The sequence below is a fragment of the Camellia sinensis genome, chromosome 2, assembly GCF_055761805.1.
Source record: "Camellia sinensis isolate YWXY chromosome 2, ASM5576180v1, whole genome shotgun sequence".
Lineage (NCBI taxonomy): Eukaryota > Viridiplantae > Streptophyta > Magnoliopsida > Ericales > Theaceae > Camellia > Camellia sinensis.
Window position 1 is genome coordinate 14,848,807 of NC_138962.1, and position 20,252 is coordinate 14,869,058.

The 20,252-nt window shown below is 36.2% G+C and overlaps 1 protein-coding gene across 1 annotated transcript; it reads right to left on the minus strand.

The window, feature by feature from the left end:
• Window positions 1-1,001: 1,001 nt before the first annotated feature.
• On the minus strand, window positions 1,002-4,704 carry LOC114300394 (beta-amyrin 16-alpha-hydroxylase CYP87D16). The gene is made up of 9 exons (XM_082913772.1): window positions 4,323-4,704; window positions 3,870-4,182; window positions 3,616-3,768; window positions 3,260-3,508; window positions 3,036-3,125; window positions 2,838-2,916; window positions 2,613-2,719; window positions 1,457-1,584; window positions 1,002-1,324 (listed from the first exon to the last, which is right to left on the minus strand). Exons 1-9 carry the CDS (start codon window positions 4,535-4,537, stop codon window positions 1,231-1,233), a joined length of 1,428 nt encoding a protein of 475 aa, XP_082769898.1. The 5' UTR covers window positions 4,538-4,704; the 3' UTR covers window positions 1,002-1,230.
• Between the last annotated feature and the right edge of the window lie 15,548 nt (window positions 4,705-20,252).

Here is a 20,252-nt window from a genome sequence, read left to right on the forward strand (position 1 = left end):
AAATATTAAGAAACTAAGTAACAACATTTAGATAATATGAGTGTTACTGAAATGAGTATACTAAGGTGGATGTATAGCAAGATTAAAAAAGACAGAGTTAGGAATGAATGTATTCAAGAATGTATAGGAGTAGTACCGATAGAAGATAAGTTGAGAGAGAATAGATTGAGATGGTCTGGTCATATACAATGAAAACTAACAGAGGCAGTAGTGAAAAAATGAGATACAGTAATGGTAAATGAAAATGTTAGGGGAAAGGTAGATATATGAATCTCCTAAATTGATATGGGGTAATATAGTAAATAGATATATGAATCTCCTAAATTTTACTAACGCAATGGCCTTTGATAGAATCGAGTGGAGAAAAAAGATTCATGTAACTGATCTCATTTGATGAGACTTAAGACTTGATTTTGTTAGTTAGTTGGTATGAAGATGTAATGTAAGTGCTCTTGTGCTATGGTGCAATTAAAATTTGTAATTTTACTTGTACCATAATACAAATTCTACTTACATGTACATATTTTTATATTAACTTTCAATTTATTTTATTTTTTTTATTGATTTGCAATTCTCATTTTTAAAAAGGTTAATATCAATTATATCTCAAATTTTGTGGACTCCACGTCAACATGAAGGTTCTGTGATTAGTTTCTATAAAATTAAATGATTAAAGATTTAAATATTCACTAACTGAGACATTTGATATCTCATTCCCAAGAGTTTGTCCCGACTTTAGAAGGTGAAGGGTGAGAAACTTCCTCCTAATATTTTCGGAGTACTATCATGATGAGGTCGTACAAAAGAAGAAAAAAAAAATCCCAGGGAAACAGATAGAGATTTTCGTTATTTGTAAATTTAATTGCTCAATGAAGCCAAACAACAAGAGGAATAACAGCAAACTATAGTGTTCATTCAATGGTTAAGGAAAGTATTCAGAAATTTTTTTACGGAAGTACAAAGGAAGCAATATTGTTTATGCATAGAGCATAGTTTACATATTTATTTATTTTATTTTTTTTATCAGTAAAGAAAAAAAAACTTTATTAATGAAAAGTATACATACATATCACAAACATGGGGTAGCCATTTCAGAACAGTATGTAGTTTTGAACAACATAACAGTATGAATTACATAACAAAAAAACTAAACAAAGTAACCAAGAAAAAACAGTGCACGTAAGGGTATAAAACAGAACTGGTTTTTGCTTCTCTGAAATATTATCCCATTCAGTTGCTCTTTTCTGTGATTTTGATATGAAGGCCATCTACAAAATCCAAAACGGGTCTCCGAGAAATATTTCCTCCCTTGACTTTTGTCCATCTGTATATCCAAAATAAAATCACAAATTAAGTTGAAAACAAATACTACTCTTTGTTAACAAGCTTGAGTAACACAAGTAGAAATTAAAAACGAAAAAACAAAGAAGAGAAGCAAAAAGAAAAAATGTTTTACCTATACTTGGTGACCAATACATGTAGAAAGGTGCATGCAAACGCCCTAGCGTAATCTGCTCCTGCACATTGTCTCATCCCTCCTCCAAAAGGCATAAAATTCTTTGATATCACAGTTGGATCCAGGTCCTATTTTCCAATAATTAAGGTGCAATGTCAATACTTGTCAATGCCCTCTTTTAATGATGAGCAAATTGCATTAACAGTCCCTATAGTTTGAAACTTGTGCCACTTTGATTCTTGACTTTTTAATTGTGACACATTGAATCCTAAATTTTGATCTTGTTCCAAATAATGATAGTTGAAAATACAAAAATGGTACAATCGTCAATTTGATAAAAATATAAACTAATTTGACAAAAATAAATGTCAAAAATATATTTTTAAAAATTATTTGTACCCGCTAAAGATAAAATTATGTAAAATTGATAAATCTTTTACACATTTATTTAATTTTATTTTTACTAAATTAATTTTTATTATGTGTTTGGATGATGACCATATAATGGATAGTTGTTAAGCTTTTAATGTGTAATCGATATATTTAATTTATAAAATGTTTTTAGTTTTGAATTTTTTGATTTAATGGATTGGTTTGATAATGATATCAAAGTTATCGCCATATTTGACTTTTGGAAAAACAGAAACTAATTTAATGAAAATAAAAACAACCGTCTATTACATGATCATCATCCAAACACGTAATAAAAATTACGTTGATAAAAATATATAAATAAATGTGTAAAAGATTTATCAGTTTTACATAATTTTATTTTTGGTGAGTAGAAATAATTATTAAAAATTTAAAAATATTTTTTTGACATTTATTTTTATCAAATTAGTTTATATTTTATCAAATTGAAGATTTTGTCCTTGAAATTGAGCAATGGTATCTTCAATTGTCTTTATTTGGAATAAAATTCAAAATTCAAGATCAAATGTGTCGCACATGAAAAGTCAGGGACCACACAAGTCCCAAACTATAAGGACTGTTAGTATAATTCACCCTTTAATGGTCAATGCCACTATTTTAAACATTAGAACAATTAAGGCATCAAAATGATGTGCAGCAGTAAAAATTTTAAAATCTCTCATGCGATCCCTTCTTGAAACCAAAAAATAAAAATAAAAAAAAAATTGAAAAGCTCAAGATGCACCTTCCAACGTGATGGATTAAATTTAACTGGATTCTTAAAAGCTTCTGGATTCAGTTGATGAGCAGAAGTAACAATCATAATGGCCCAGCCCGCTGGAACTGTATATCCTGTTAGGTTTTTAAGCAATAAATATTTCAAATTCTATTATATGGACCTTATATTTGTAATAAAAAATAAAGATGTGGAGCTAATTGATGTTATTATGATGGAATTTATAATACATACCATTGAATTTGATATCTTTTGTTACTCTTCTTAACAACCCTGGAGCTACATTTCCCAACCTAAGAACTTCGTTCACAACCTGCAATTTCACATATTAATAAGAAATACACATCATTAGTAAAGTAAGAATAAAATTTCAATTAATTAATCCTTTTGAGGCAGAAAACAAAATAAATTGGGATCATTGTACAAACGTACATTAAGTGTAAAAGTCATCGATTTATATTCTTCCCATGAAAGTGGAGAATTTGGATTCTTCCTGTTTCTAATGATTGCTTCATTTTCAGCCTGATAAAAGTAAACAATCATTAATATCACAAATTTATATGCATGGAGAGTTCTACTAAATCATTTATCAACCAAAATTGAAAAAGCAATCAACAATCGTGTCAATTAGTTAAAATTTAGGAGTGCAAACGTACTTTTAGCTCCTCCAAAATCGAAGGATGCTCTGAGAGTAACTTCAAACTCAATAGTATAACTGAAGTGATGGGCTCATAGTTGGCAAATAAAATTCCAAACATAAAGTTGGATAGGAAATCGGGAGTCACAAACTTCTGAGTTTTCAAGTCTTCCATGACTGTATCAAGAAAGTCCATTTGAATCTTGTTGGGGGAATTCATTCTCTCCACTATGGCATCCCTCATTATGCTTAGCATCTCCTTTCGGTCCTGAATATTGAACAAGATAAAAACACATATAAAACTTGGGAACTATCTCTCAATATATACATATATCTCTTCAAAAACAAAGTCATAATTTCTCTTTGAGCTACTACCTTCACTGTTTGGTGGAATGTAGTACCGGGAATGTCTAAGGGAAGGCACAAAAGACCGTGTAACAAGCTAGAAAATCTCTTACTTAGCGGTTTCTCAGATGATTTTTCCCAATCATAGCTAATCAATTGCTTCAATGTGAAGTCAAAAATCATCTGTAATGACCATATAGAGATAAATGAAATTAAGCACCATAAATTAAGGCTAATTAATCAAGGATCAAATTAATGAGCTTGAATTTTTATTTTTTCCGTACACTTGCAGCGTCATGTTTGACATCAACAATTTGGTTAGTAGACCAATGACGTAGAGTTGTCTGAATGACTTGTTCGATTTGAGAGAGCAAATTCACTCTGATGCCCTCAACGCCAAACCGACTCAAAGTAGTGTTTCTTATGTACTTTTGAACATTGCCCACTGCATATATCGGCAACATGCTTGTGAACGTATCCAAGTACCATAGTTCAATCGATTTCCCTTCTTCCGTAAGGATGTAATGATTGAATTTTGGATCGGTTGTTACTACTACCGGTTTACCCGCTATATTAGTTCGAAACACCGGCCCATATCTACACACAATCAGAAAAACAAAAGACAACAAATAATTACACTTTAATAATGAAATAAATAAATAGAAAACTTGTTTACAAACTGCTTCTGAAAACCCTTTTCTTTTTTTTTTTTTCCCAAATTTAATTATGTATACTACCTCTGGACTCTCTTAGAAATGAAGGGATGGAGTTCTAATGATCGGCTGGGAATAAGGAGCTGAATGGTCTCTCCGATGAGAGGGAGGCCCATGGAACCCGGTGGAAGAACACCATTTTCGCATTTGGGATTCCTCCATTTGCGAACCCAATGAGTTATGAATATGGTAACCAATGCTACCACGAAAGTGCTCAAAACTACTCCTAGTGACAACATGTTTTTCTCTCAATAGAAGAAAAGGAGCAATATGGGATGATATATTACTCTTATTCTTGGATAAGGGGTGATGGGGTTGTTGTGTCCTGCATGTCTATTTATAGAAGCAGCAGTCGTAATTTAGCAACTAGCAAGTATTAAACTTTTCTATCGATCTACATTCACATGGCACAAAAGTCATTTTTTTAAACTTAAATATGTCTCTCTTCTTTGTCTTTTTCTTTTTATTTACGTTATCCAATTGGCTCATATCCGTTATTTTATTAAGGGATTTTTTATTTTTTACGAAGAGATATTAAAGAAATGATTTGACTCAAATAAAAGCACTTATTTAAATAAGTGTACTTATATAGGTTATATCAAACAAAGCCTAAACAATAGTGCTATAATTATAGAATTAATACATTAAAAAAATACACAAAAAGTACATTGTGTAATTTAAATTTATTTTAAATATAAATTATACAACACTTAAAATAAATCTCAATTACACATTATACATTCTTTACAATTTTGTTTTGCTTTTGTGTATATATCATTTGTCTTTGTTCAACCATATCAGCCACATGCAATAATTTAATGGCTAACTAGTTGATTTTTTTTATATATATAATTGTTATGAGTCGTATCTGATAAATATTAAATATTAAATTTTAAATTTAAATAGGGCCGAATTCAATTTTGTCATACATTTTATTACAGTCCAATCATAATTGTTGACTAAATTTTAAAATTAGAACCGCCTATTTTACTGACTATTTGGTTTAGAATTTATAAAATTTTTAGTTTGTATTTTTTTGCTTTTATTATTTTTTTATATTTTAACCTCTTTTTTTAGTTTTTAGATTTACTTTATCTAATTACATTTAAAAAGTACAATATTTATGAAAAAATATTTTGAAATTCATTGATTACAAAAAATATATTTAAAAAATAGTACATTTTTGTATTTTGTTGTATTTAAATTTATAAATATTATACTTTTTAAATGTATTTAGATTAAGTTGATCTAAAAAAAAATAGATTAAAAAGTAAAAAAAATACAAATTGAAAACTCAAAAAATTATTTTTAAAAATACCAAACTGAATAGTTTTGGAAAGAATCAACAGGTTGGACAAAACAAGGCCATGCATTAAAGTTTTTGCTTCTGCAAAGGTTGTATCTTTGATTCATAGAGAGGACGTATGAATGGAAATATACTCGAAACTCACAAAGAAAAAACAAATTGAGTTAGACAAAAAAAAAAAAAAGAAGTAACTTGAAAATCGACAAATTGCGTTTTGGCAGAAAGATTTTTTTAGATAGAATCTCCATTAGTAATTCAAAAATATAAAGAATTTAAATAAAGGCGCATATGCTTTGAGCATCAACATTTGCACAGCTGCTTTCTTCTCTGGATAGCTCGGTTTTGGCATGTGAAGCCGAGGTAGGGGAAAAGCAAAGAATAGCCGAACTAACAGTTAGATCGGTTACGCCAGTCAGTCTAGCATGGCAATGTTATTTCGGTTGTATGGTAGCCCGGCCATGATATAACCATCTCACTTGGTTTAAGCAATGAGGGGGGTGTTGAAGGATAATTACCCTTCAGGAGTATGAATCCTAGGAGGACTCTGCATGGAGGAGTAGAAGTCCTACTAGGATTGTGCCACACGAAACCTATAAAAGCTCATAAACATCACCTTTGGAGAAGTAACACAACTTTGATTCTTGAATACACAGAGCTCTTGTCTACTTGTGTATTTTGCTAACTTAGGTATCGGAGAGGTTTCCGGCACACACCCGCCGGCTAGCTCACGTTTGTGTTTTCAGGGAGTAAAGCGACGACGTTTGGAGGAGCGCAGACTTGATCAACAGGATTATACGAGAAGGTTTATTTTTTTCCCGTACAATTGGCGCCGTCTGTGGGAAGAACAGACAGGACAAAACCTTTTGATCAAGCTTTACCTCTTTAGGAACAATGGTGCACAATGAAGATTTACCACAGTCCGCCATCGACGGGCAAACACCAAATGGGGGTGCAAGGCGCGAAGGACTACCTTCTATCCCTCCCATAGCGGACTTGGAGCCCCAACGACATAACTCCAGGAGCGATACTAGGGGGAGGCGGACTAACAGCCCCTGTCACTCTCATTCACAAAATCCTGACAGACAAAGGCGGAGGACTGATCCTCAAGTTCTGGAGGACCGCGTGAAGGAGCAAGACGAATTAATAAGGAAGATGGCGGCGTACATGGAGGCCTTGAAGAGCCAGATGAAGGGAAAAGGAGTGGCGACAGGAGAGGAGCGCAAAAACAAGACGCCCCCTCGCCGCTCAGAAGACCATGGAAGGCATTCCACACCATCACAAGCAGAGAGTAGAAGCCTCAGGACAGGCGATACTCAGTCTAGAACCTCCAGAACTCGTTACTCCAGGTCTGAGAGAACGAGATCATTAAGGTCTTACACAGAGGGAAGTACCTACCGACCCTCACACTCGCACCAAACATCATCCAAACAGACGGAGTTGCCACTCTCTGCTTGTGATGGTGTGGAATGCCTACAATAGTTGCTACTGGGAGACATTCAACCAAATTGGGGACTGCCCCACCAATCTCGCCATTGCACAGTACAAAAGAGGCCTTCCAGTCGGGAATAGACTAAGGGACTCGATCACCATGACACCACCCCTCACCATGGAAGCCTTGATGGAAAGAGTGCATCAGCACATCAGGGTGGAAGAGGATAGTGCCCGTGCCAAAACAAAATCTGGCACCACCGCAGTGCCAGAGAAAAAGGCCTCGACAAAGGTCAACGCGGTAGATCGTCTAAGCAGAAACGGACGAGGCAAGCGAGACAACGGAGAGGACCAGGATAAAAGATGGTTGAGAGTCCGCACTGCTATAACCACGGTCTTCAAGAAACCGATCTACCGAATTCTAAGTGAAATACGGGATAAGTCTTTCGTCAGATGGCCAGCTAAGCTTGAGGAAGCTCAGAAGGACTATGACGAAAGATCAAGGTGCACCTTCCACAAAAAAAAGGCACCGCACTGAAAATTGCACGCCATTGAGACAACACCTGGAGGAGTTGGTAGCAGCAGGTCACCTGGATAAATACATTGAAGGAGGGGCCCAACCAGCCCCCTAGGACCATAACAACCCCAACGGAATGCCAATCGACGCCCCACCTCAAGGCGTTATCAATGTGATACATGGAGTTTCGAACCTGAGCGTGTATGCGAGCTCAGAGGATCAATCAAAAAGGTTGAGCATTTAAGAGAGGTACAAAGTGCCCAACCTGCCATCAAGAAGGGGAAGACAGAGGCCACGAACATCATGTCTTTTTCGGATAAAGACTTGGCAAGGATATATTGCCCTCACAATGATGCCTTGGTTGTCACTCTCCGAGTCAAGAATTTTGACGTCAAGCAGATTTTGATAGACCAAGGCAGTTCATGTGAAATAATTTACTACGACACCTTTAAACAGTTGAAGTTACAAGATAAAGACTTGGCACCTGCTGTATCTCCCCTGATTGGATTCAACTCCATGCCAGAATGGCCCGTTGGCAAAATAATCCTCCCAGTCAAGGCAAGAAGCGTGACGAAACAAGTGGAGTTCTGGGTATTAAAGGTCCCCTCCACCTATAACATCATCATAGGCAGAACATGGCTGCATTGTGAAAACCCATCTTTTAATTATTCTTTAAAGAAAATTAATTAATTAATTTTGTCTACAGTCTATCTGAACTGTATATTAGTGCAAAAATTAGTTTTAAATTAATCCAATTCTATCACTAACAAAGGCCTTATTAAGAATAAAAATATTATGGATGTTCAATAATTATTGTTATAAAAAAAAAATAAATTGTGTGGCTATTTGCATGGTGATATGGCAACCATAAACCATTAGCTTTCTTAGGATTTAGGGAAGGCCATAGAATTTGGAGAAAGTGAGCAAACAAATTAGAGAAAGCCTAATTCTTAGAACTTGGAGAAATGGAATGGTTTTATTAATGAAAAGAATGTGTGAGAGAGAGGGAGAGAGAGAGAGCTAGCCACGGAGAGAGTCTATATAATGCACCTAGTAGCATGCACAGAAAGTTCATATTTTCTGGGCAAAGCATAAACCATATACATCCAAATAGAGGGAATTCTTGTGGAAGAAGGAGAGGAGGTTGAGATTGCATATTTTTCCTACCATTTCATTATTCCATTTCAACCCTACAACTAAGTAAGAAAACCCTCTCAATCCTCGCATTTTTTTTTTACATAATTGAAATTTTCAGATTGTATACATATGATACATTGTCGAAACTGTGTTGAGAATAATCTGTTTTGAATCTGCCAGCATGTTGCCCGAATTTTTAGACAATTTTATACTCAGAATTTCGAGATGATTTCTTCTACAAAGTTGTTGATAATAATGTCTAGTTTATCCAGAAATTTTTGGAAACAATTTTTGAGATTTCTACGAATTTATACAAATTTTCAACTAAATCTGAAACTGTGTTGAGAATAATCTGTTTTGAATCTGCCATCATATTACCTGAATTTTTAGAAAATTTTATACTCAGAATTTCGAGATGATTTCTTCTACAAAGTTGTTGATAATGATGTCTAGTTTATCCAAAAAATTTTGGAAACAATTTTTGAGCTTTCTACGAATTTATACAAATTTCTAACTAAATCTGAAACTGTGTTGAGAATAATCAGTTTTGAATCTGCCAGCATGTTACCTGAATTTTTAGATAATTTTATACTCAGAATTTCGAGATGATTTCTTCTACAAAGTTGTTGATAATGATGTTGAATTTATCCAAAAAATTTTGGAAACAATTTTTGAGCTTTCTACGAATTTATACAAATTTCTAACTAAATCTGAAACTGTGTTGAGAATAATCAGTTTTGAATCTGCCAGCATGTTACCTGAATTTTTAGATAATTTTATACTCAGAATTTCGAGATGATTTCTTCTACAAAGTTGTTGATAATGATGTTGAATTTATCCAAAAATTTTTGAAAACAATTTTTGAGCTTTCTACAAATTTTTAACTAAATCTGAAACTGTGTTAAGAATAATCTGTTTTGAATCTGCCAGCATGTTACCTGAATTTTTAGATAATTTTATACTCAGAATTTTGAGATGATTTCTTCTACAAAGTAGTTCATAATGATGTCTAGTTTATCCATAAATTTTTGGAAACAATTTTTGAGTTTTCTACGAAGTTATAAAATTCTTTAAATAAATATGAAACTGTGTTGAGAATAATCTGTTTTGAATCTGCCAGCATGTTCCCTGAATTTTTAGATAATTTTATACTCAGAATTTCGAAATGATTTCTTCTACAAAGTTGTTGATAATGATGTCTAGTTTATCCAAAAAATTTTGGAAACAATTTTTGAGCTTTCTACGAATTTATACAAATTTCTAACTAAATCTGAAACTGTGTTGAGAATAATCAGTTTTGAATCTGCCAGCATGTTACCTGAATTTTTAGATAATTTTATACTCAGAATTTCGAGATGATTTCTTCTACAAAGTTGTTGATAATGATGTCTAGTTTATCCAGAAATTTTTGAAAACAATTTTTGAGCTTTCTACGAATTTATACAAATTCTTAACTAAATCTGAAACTGTGTTGAGAATAATCTGTTTTGAATCTGCCAGCATGTTACCTGAATTGTTAGATAATTTTATACTCAGAATTTCGAGATGATTTCTTCTACAAAGTTGTTAATAATGATGTCTAGTTTATCTAAAAAAATTTGGAAACAATTTTTGAGCTTTCTACGAATTTATACAAATTTTTAACTAAATCTGAAACTGTGTTGAGAATAATCTGTTTTGAATCTGCTAGCATGTTACCTGAATTTTTAGATAATTTTATAATCAGAATTTTGAGACGATATTTTCTACAAAGTTGTTGATAATGATGTCTAGTTTATCCAGAAATTTTTGGAAACAATTTTTGAGCTTTCTACGAATTTATACAAATTTTTAACTAAATCTGAAACTGTGTTGAGAATAATCTGTTTTGAATCTACCAGCATGTTACCTGAATTTTTAGATAATTTTATACTCAGAATTTAGAGATGATTTTTTCTACAAAGTTGTTGATAATGATATCTAGTTTATCCAAAAAATTTTGGAAACAATTTTTGAGCTTTCTACGAATTTATACAAATTTTTAACAATATCTGAAACTGTGAGACAGATTTTACTATGTATTTGAAAATTTATTCAAAATCCTATACTAATCCAAATATGGTAATTTCTAACTAAAAGATGAGACTTGAGAAGTCTAGTTTCATGATAAATTTTTAGATTACGAGTTTGATCTATGAATTAATCTAAATGAATAATGGTATATATAAAGTTAACAATTGACGGTTAATACCAGTTGTTTAGGGTGAGTATTGGTTTTAAAGAGTGTACGAAATTAAGGCTTGACGGTCAATACCGGTTGTTCAGGGTGGGCCCTGGTTTTGAGAATTCTCACGTAAATCGTGTTGCGAAACTCTAATATGGCACGGGACTTATTTGACCTTTTTCGGTATTCGGTTTGGAATAAGAGTGGATGGGACTACTAACTAAAGTAAAAAATATTTATATTTTACTCTAATAAAGTAAAAAATATTTATATTTTAGAAAATTTTACATTACATTAGTCCGGTGAAAATCACCTTGTTTATAGGACTACTAACTTTAACAAATAAGATTTTTGCACAACAAGAAAAATACTTGAGCATTCTTTTTGGTGCAATTAATTCTTTTTAATTGAGAAAAATAAAAATCTTTTCTGTTTTTTTTTCTTTTATTTTTTTATTCAAAATTTATGTCCATGGTGAAATGACACATCTTTGAAGAGTGGTTTAGTCATCAAAGTAATTATTAAAATATTTAACATTTTTCTTTTGCTTAGGTAAAAAGAATACAAAGCCTGGTCATGGGCCGACGAATTCGACAACATGTTCATATATTGGTGTAGATATAGACCAAGTTTGTAGTAAAATTTTACTTTAAAAAAAAATGTAAATCAATTAAAAAATCCTAAAAATATGAAAAATATAAGGGGATTTGTGTTATGGTACAAGCAAACATTGTCACGTACAGAACATAACTCTCACTTTGATGTACCTCTTTGACTTTGCAATTACTTTCTCACCTTTCTCATGACAAAATTTATATAAATAAAAAAAAGCATTCTTTTCTTACTTTCCATATATATAGTTGTATTGTAACAGGTTAGTCTGTGATGGTGTGCTTGTGCTAGTCAACAAATTAGTATGGTTAGACCAAGACAAAGTTGATTGGCCGTGATGACCACAGCGTGTACTTTGCCCAGTAGTTGTCGTTATTGTTGTTGTTGATGGTCAGTGGTCTGTGGGGGTGTGCTTTTGTTAGTCAACAACTTACTTATTTTTCTCATAGAGCTGGTTTGGGAAGTTAAGTTTAGAATTTTTTTTTTTTTATTAAAATAGTTAAAAATCAATAAATAAAATAAGTTTTTTAATTTAATAAGATAAAATATCAAATTCAATCTATAATCGTATATTTTTTTTCTTATAAAAGTCAAAAAAATTAAAAAGTTCATCTTAAACGAAACTTTTTAGTCACGGACTAAAATAGTCAAAAAATTAAAAAACCAATCCTCTTCCCAAATCAACCCTATGGGATTCCACTTCCTTACATGTTTATCACGATCAGCACTAATAAAGAAATTATGGGCAAAATCGTAAATCAACATGTAAAGGCCTGTATTAGAAAAAAATTTATTTCAACACACCTATTTACTTCTGTGCACATATTTCATAAAATTTTATTCTAATGACAATTGTGGCCTAAAATAAAATTATTATAATGGACATCAAATAAACCCACATCAATTATTATAGGTTGTTTTGGGAAGTTGGTAAAAAGCTGGCTTTTGGCTTTTTACCAAATTTTTTGGCTTTTTTAGAAGTGATTTGGAAAGTTAGTAAAAAGCAGACTTTTTTGATTTTTGATTTAATATTTTTTAAAATTGTCACATCACTCCAAAATGACCAAAATATCCTTACTTTTTGATTTTTAAATTAATTAATTAAAATATTCTAAATGGTAGTTTGGTAAATTGGGTGCTGCGTTTTTGGTTGTTCCCAAATGCACCTGTAGGCGTTTTCAGCAGCTTCACGTTTTCCCTTGCAAGCCAAAAACGTGGCGTTTTTGGCAAGTTCCCAAAATGGCACATTATATCAAAATTCTCTATACACATCATTTAAAAAAAAAAAAAATCTCAATGCACAGTGATTTCATCTGAAAATGTTTCCGGCAGCTTTGTAGTATGTAACCTTCATGCTTCGCTCTCCTCTTCCACTTGTACAACTACTTCACAAGATAACTCCTTGTATTTATTTTGTGAAAAATCAATTAAATAAAAATTGTACAAAAACTCTATTGCACTGTAAATTGAAAAACATGTAGGCTGACATATATTTATCTAGTGGTCATAGTTTTTCCATTGTTTGTCGGCGACGAGAGGCGGTGCTACGGTGGTGGAACTGCCTGAATCGCAACACAATCTAGCGGCGGTGACGGAGGTGGAGGTTCAGGGTCTGTTTGGTGGAAATGCTGGTGAAAATCAAGGTCCGGATCAACTTTCCAGTGAGAATTACGGTTTGTTTGTGTTAATAGTATTATTATATGTAGATATTATAATCGTAGATAATCTATGTAGATATTATATTAGATATAGATAGTTGTTGCATAGTTGTTGCTAGCCTAGCACAGAGATGCTTTCTTTTCCTTTTGCTATCTTTCGGTGGCTTCATCATTTTGTCTTGTAACTCATCTCCTATATAATGGAGGTTCCATTTGGTTGCTAAATACATCAAAAAATACAGAGCTAATTTGCTCTCTCAATCTCTCTCAATTTCTTATATGGTATCAGAGCCAGGTTTTCTGCCTAGCCTCTTCTTCCAACATATTTTTTCTGCAGATTGCATTTCATTTGTATTCATTTTTCGTCCATCTCTGAAATACAATTTTCACCACACCAGAGCCTTCGTCTCCTCCGGACGATTCCAACGCCACCAATTTCATCCCAATCAAACATTACACGTGCTCTCACGCGCCACTTCTGTGAACGGCGCGTCGCTGCCTCCGCCTTCCGCCTCACACGCGCTCTACGCGTCCTCCACACTGTCCCGTGCTAACGTGCACTGCGCACTACCTTGCTAACGTGCGCCGCGTGTTTCTGACGTCAGCACACGTCAGCCCTCTCTGCTACCGTACACTGTCTGGCCTGTTTTGCTAACGTGCGCCGCGCCCTTTCTTGCTAACGTGCGCCGCGTGTTTCTGACGTCAGCACACGTCAGCCCTCTCTGCTACCGTGCACTACCTGGCCTGTTTTGCTATCGTGCGCTGCGCCTTTCTTGCTAACGTGCGCCGCGCCTCTTTGCCTCTCATTTTTTGTGCCTCTGTGGTCATATTTTGGGTTGTTTCACTCCTTTTCCCACTAATTTCGGCCTTCTGAATTCACTGGTAACCTCGGTTTTTTCAGATTCTACCGCCATTGTACTATTTTTCCCTCATGGATCGCCCAGATTCCTCTAATCACCCTATTTCCGTTATTCTTGACGGGACTAATTATGTCCTTTGGGCACAAGCCATGTCTGGCTTCCTCAAAGGCAAGAAACTTTGGCGTATCATTACTGGGGATGTGTGCAAACCAGTCCCAGCAACCACGGAATCCGCTGCCACGGACTCCGCTGCCAAATATATCGACCGACTCGAAGATTGGGATAGTAAAAACTATCAGATCATCACCTGGCTTCGCAATACTTCTATTATATCCATCAGCCTTCAGTTTGGTAGGTTCCAACTTGAGTCTGCTTCCTCTCCAGCCAAGGCCATCTGGGATTTTTTGCAAGAACGCTATCAGACTACCGGTCTTGCTCACCAATATCAGCTTCTGAGTCATCTTCACCGTATGCGCCAAGAAAACACTCAGACCATTAATGATTTCCTCTCCCAAATGTATTATGTTTGGGATCAACTCGCTCTTTCTGAGCCTCCATGGCCTCATACTGAGGATGCTGCCTTGTTTACTACCTACCGTGACCAACAGCACTTGGTTCAGTTTCTCATGGCTCTCACTCCTCGTTTTGAGCCCGTCCGCGCATCTCTCCTACATCGCACTCCTTTACCCACTCTTAAGCAAGCCGTTTCTGAACTCCTGTCCGAGGAAACCAGGTTTGGTACTCTCCATCCACACCCTGTGGACTCTGTTCTTGCTACTCCCCAGATTCGGAGTTCTCCTTCACCACAGCGGTCCACTACCTGCAACTATTGTCACAACCGCAATCTTCCATCGACTCATCTTCTGGTTCATTGTCCCGTTCGTCTTTGTCGATTTTGCAACAAGACTGGCCCCGGTCATCTCCAACAAGATTGCTTCCGCAATCCTACCCGTGCCTCTCGCCATGGTCCTTCCACCGGGAATCTTTCCCGCAGCAACTCTCACCGTTCTGGGACTCCATTTAAAAACATGCCTGCTCCACGCACTGCTGCTGCCGCCTCCGAAGATTCACCTTCTTCTGTCCCTGTAGATCCTTCCACTCCGGTCTTCTCTCATACCGATGTTGAAGCCATGTTTCAACATTTTTGGTAGCATTCCGGTGCTCCTCCATCTACTGCTTTGTCTACCACCACAGGTAACACTTCCTGGTACTTTGACTCCGCTTGTTGTAATCACATGACCTTTGATCCTACTATTTTTACTCCTCTCTCTTCGACTCATCATGTTCCTTCTATCCATACTGCTGATGGGTCTCTTCTGTCTGTAAGTCATGTTGGGTCTGTTTCCACCTCTCACTTATCTTTATCCCATGTATATCTTATGCCTGCTCTTACTTTAAATCTTATCTCCATTAGTCAATTATGTGAGCATGGTCTAACTGTTACATTTTCCCCTACTGGTTGTTTGGTGCAGGACCCTCGGACCAGGCAAACTCTTGGGATAGGCCGTAAGCAAGGACATCTCTACAAACTTATCCATCTTCATGTTCCGGATTCCTCTCAAATCACTGCTCCTACCACTGCTACCACTGCTCCTCCTTTATCTCATTTTCAGCTTTGGCACTATCGTTTGGGCCATCTTTCTGTTGGTCGTTTGACGTCTTTAATTTCTAGTGGTCATTTGGGTACTGTAAGTTCTGATGCTTTCAATTGTGTGTCCTGTCAACTTGCAAAACAACCTGCTTTGTCGTTTAATAAAAGTGATTCTGTTTCTCTTGCGCCCTTTGATCTCATTCATTCTGATATTTGGGGACCCTCTCCTACTCCTACTATGGGAGGCGCACGTTATTTTGTTGTTTTTATAGATGATTTTTCTCGTTTTACATGGTTGTTTCTTATGAAAAATCGCTCTGAACTCAAACAACTTTATTACAATTTTGCTGCAATGGTTAAAACCCAATTTTCTAAAACTATCAAGATTTTTCGCTCCGACAATGCCATGGAATATAAAGATTTTGACTTTCTTTCTTTCCTTAGGAGTCATGGTACTTAACCTCATCGTTCCTGTCCAGGTACGTCCCAACAAAATGGCCGTGCTGAACGAAAACATCGGCATCTACTTGACACTACTCGAGCCCTCCTTCTCTCTTCCTCTTGTCCAGAAAATTTTTGGGGTGAAGCCGCTCTCACTGCTGCTTACACTATCAATTGTATCCCTACACCAGTCATTCATAATCACACTCCATATGAGCGTTTACATGGCACCCGTCCCCCTTACGACACCCTTAGGGTTTTTGGCTCTGCCTGTTTTGTTCTTCTCCAACCTCATGAACGTACCAAACTTGAACCTCGTTCTCGCCTTTGTTGCTTCTTGGGGTATGGTATTGAACATAAAGGGTATCGCTGTTGGGATTCTCTCACCCAGCGTCTCCATATCTCTCGTCATGTGGTCTTTTGGGAACACACAATGTTTTCCTCCCTCTCTCAATTCCGTTTATCCGTTCCCTCACCCTCTCTGTGTTTTACTAACCCTTCTGCAGATCTGTTTTCTGATGAGCTTCCTTCACTGCCCATGCCTGACTCTCTTGAGACTGCCTTGCCTACTGGTCTTTCTCAAGCACCTGCCTGCTCTGATGGTCCTGATTTTGCTCCCTCGAACTCCTCACCCCCTGTTGAGTCTCTTCCTCTGGCTCCACCTCCTCCTGCTCAACCACACCGGGTAATCCAACCTTCTACTCGTCTTCGTGACTTTATTGTTGGTTCTATTACTTTTTCTACTTATGAACCCACCTCCTATCGGGAGGCTCGCTCTAATCCTCTTTGGCAGCAAGCTATGACTGATGAATTACAAGCCTTAGACAAAACTCACACTTGGGACATTGTTGATCTTCCTCCTGGCAAGACTGCCATTGGCTGTAAATGGGTATACAAAATCAAAACCTGTTCTGATGGCTCTATTGAGCGCTATAAAGCTCGCCTTGTTGCTAAAGGCTTCAATCAAGAATATGGTATTGACTATGAGGAGACCTTTGCTCCTGTTGCTCGTCTCACCTCTGTTCGCAGCCTCATTGCAGTTGCTACTACCCGACACTGGGATCTTTATCAAATGGATGTGAAAAATGCCTTTCTTAATGGTGTTTTTCTTGAGGAGGTCTACATGCAACCTCCCCCTGGGTCTACTTATCCACCTCATAAAGTCTGCAAACTTCAACGTGCTTTATATGGTCTCAAACAAGCTTCCCGCGCTTGGTTTGCCAAGTTCAGCTATACTATTCATGACTGTGGTTTCACCTCCAGCTCTTATGATACTGCACTGTTTATCCGCAAAACTGCTCAAGGGACCACCTTGCTTATTCTTTATGTGGATGATATGATTATCACCGGTGATGATGTCAATGGTATTCTTCATCTTAAACAATTTCTTAGCCATCATTTCGAGATGAAAGACCTTGGTCCTCTCAGCTATTTCTTGGGTCTTGAAATCTTCCATGATTCCACGGGTTCTTTTCTCTCTCAAGCTAAGTACACATCTGATCTTCTCACCCGTGCTGGTCTTACCGATTGCAAGACTGCCTCAACTCCCCTGGAGCCTCAGAGTCGTCTTACCCCTCTTGATGGCACTCTTCTCTCTGATGCTACTCTATATCGTCAGCTGGTTGGCAGTCTTGTCTATCTCACTGTTACTCGTCCTGATATTGCCTATGCCGTCCATATTGTCAGCCAGTTTATGTCGGCTCCTCGTACCACACATTATGCTGCATTACTTCGTATCATTCGCTATCTCAAAGGCATCATGTTTCATGGTCTTCATTATTCCGCCCGCACCTCTCTCCAGCTTCGTGCTTTCTCTAATGCTGATTGGGCTGGCGATCCTACTGACCGCCGCTCTACTACTGGGTTTTGCTTTTTTCTGGGTGATTCTCTTATTTCTTGGCGCAGTAAGAAACAATCTCTTACTGCTCGTTCTAGTACCGAAGCCGAATACCGTGCCCTTGCTGATACTACTCAGGAGCTTCTCTGGCTTCGTTGGCTTCTTGCTGACATGGGTGTTACTCCCTCTGGCGCTACTGCCCTCTTTCGTGACAATCACAGTGCTCTTCAAATTGCTCACAATGATGTTTTTCATGATCGCACCAAGCATATTGAGATTGACTGCCATTTTATTCGGCAACACGTTACTCATGGTACTGTCCATCTTCATCCGATCTCTTCTGTTGATCAACCTGCTGATATCTTCACCAAAGCTCATTCTCCTGGCCGTTTCGTTGACCTTGTCTCCAAACTCAAGTTGGTTGATGTTTGTCCTCCTTGAGTTTGAGGGAGGATGTTAATAGTATTATTATATGTAGATATTATAATCGTAGATAATCTATGTAGATATTATATTAGATATAGATAGTTGTTGCATAGTTGTTGCTAGCCTAGCACAGAGATGCTTTCTTTTCCTTTTGCTATCTTTCGGTGGCTTCATCATTTTGTCTTGTAACTCATCTCCTATATAATGGAGGTTCCATTTGGTTGCTAAATACATCAAAAAATACAGAGCTAATTTGCTCTCTCAATCTCTCTCAATTTCTTATAGTTTGGATGTGTTGAGAGTGCAGTGGTTGGGGGTGACTCAGTTCTAGCTTGGTTTAGTAAATTCAACGACGAGAATGGCGGTCCGGTTCTCTATGATGGGTTTATTCAAACCCAATTTGGTGGAAATGAAGTTTCAATTTTTTGGGGTAAAGCAATTCAGGGCATCTCCGGCAAAGCCTCTGACGGAATTGACAGTCTGATCCCTAATTCGGAACCATTTCAGGAACCCTCCGGCGAAATTGTAAGTACAGAGGTCGGTCTTGGCGATAAAGGAGCTCATGATCAAACCAAGATTCTTGATGGTGGAGAAGTTCAGGGGTTGTTTGGCATAACCATTGAAAGCATTAATCAGTTTGGGAACTCCTCTGGTAGCAAAGAAATTGAGGTTGCTGAAGAGAAGAAGAATGATGGGTAAAAAGGGTAAAGGCGCGTGAAATGAGAGTGTAGGTGGTGTGTGTAAAAAGGATATGAATTGGGGTATAATTAGAATATTAAGTGTGTGGAATAAGAAAAAAAATAATAATAAATTAAATAAATGTGTATATATATTGATAAATGATGTGCACTAAATAAGTAGATATATTGAAATAGAATTTCCCCCATATTAGCCACGGGAGCTTCTAAGTTAGTAGTGTAAAAATGGCTCGAGGCTCATAGGTAGCCCAAAAACTGCCCGCGGTCCAGGGTGGGCCTGGCTAACTTAGGCCCATTTGGGCCCGGGTCCAAGCCTAGTCCGAGACCTTAGGCTATCATTTTGAAGTTCGGCCCTGCTCGTGGCCCATCCTACTCAAGGCCTAGCCTGAGGATCGACCTGCCCAAGGTCCAATGTCTCTTTTAGTGGTAAGTAATAAAATTTTAGAAGAAAAAAAAATTAACAAAAAAAAAATTTTTAGGCCTGTCCAAGGCCTGAATACCCCTTGGGTATGAGGCTAAATTTCTTGCCCGTTGACCGGCCTGAATTTTGACGGGAGCCCATAAGACCCGACATGGGCTGGACCGGGCAAATTTACACCTCTATTCTAAGTCCACTCCAAATATTTTTGACACCATCATAACCTTCCGTTTGTTTAGTTTGGAAAAAAAAAAATTTGAAAAATATTTTTATATTTTTTGATATTTGGTACAATAAAAAAAAAATTAACGGAGAATATTTTTCATAATTTTAAAAAAACTAGCCTATATAGTTAGAAAATATTTTTCACTTTTAAAAGACAGAAAACATTTTTCCAGATTAAAATCTTACCAACCGTCGCTATCACTGCCGTTGTTGCCCCACTACCATGTCACCACCTCTACCTCCATCTTCATTTCAGGACTACCACCAAACATAGAAAAATATTTTATTCATAAAACTTTTTTTGAAAAAAAAAATTCTATAAGAAATATTTTCCATTTGTAAATATTTTCTGTTCAAATAAATGGAACATTATTTAAAAATAAAATAAAATAAAATTACACGCTTTAGACTAGTTAAAGATTTGTACCTTATTTTAAGATTTCTCACATTATTTAATAATTGTAAGTATTTCAAGATAAAAAATAAAATATTTTGAGATCACCATGTCCTTGGCCGATTTCATTGCAAAATTACACTAATAAATATATCAATTAAGATACAAAATTCGGATGTGAGATTCATCACTTGATATATAGG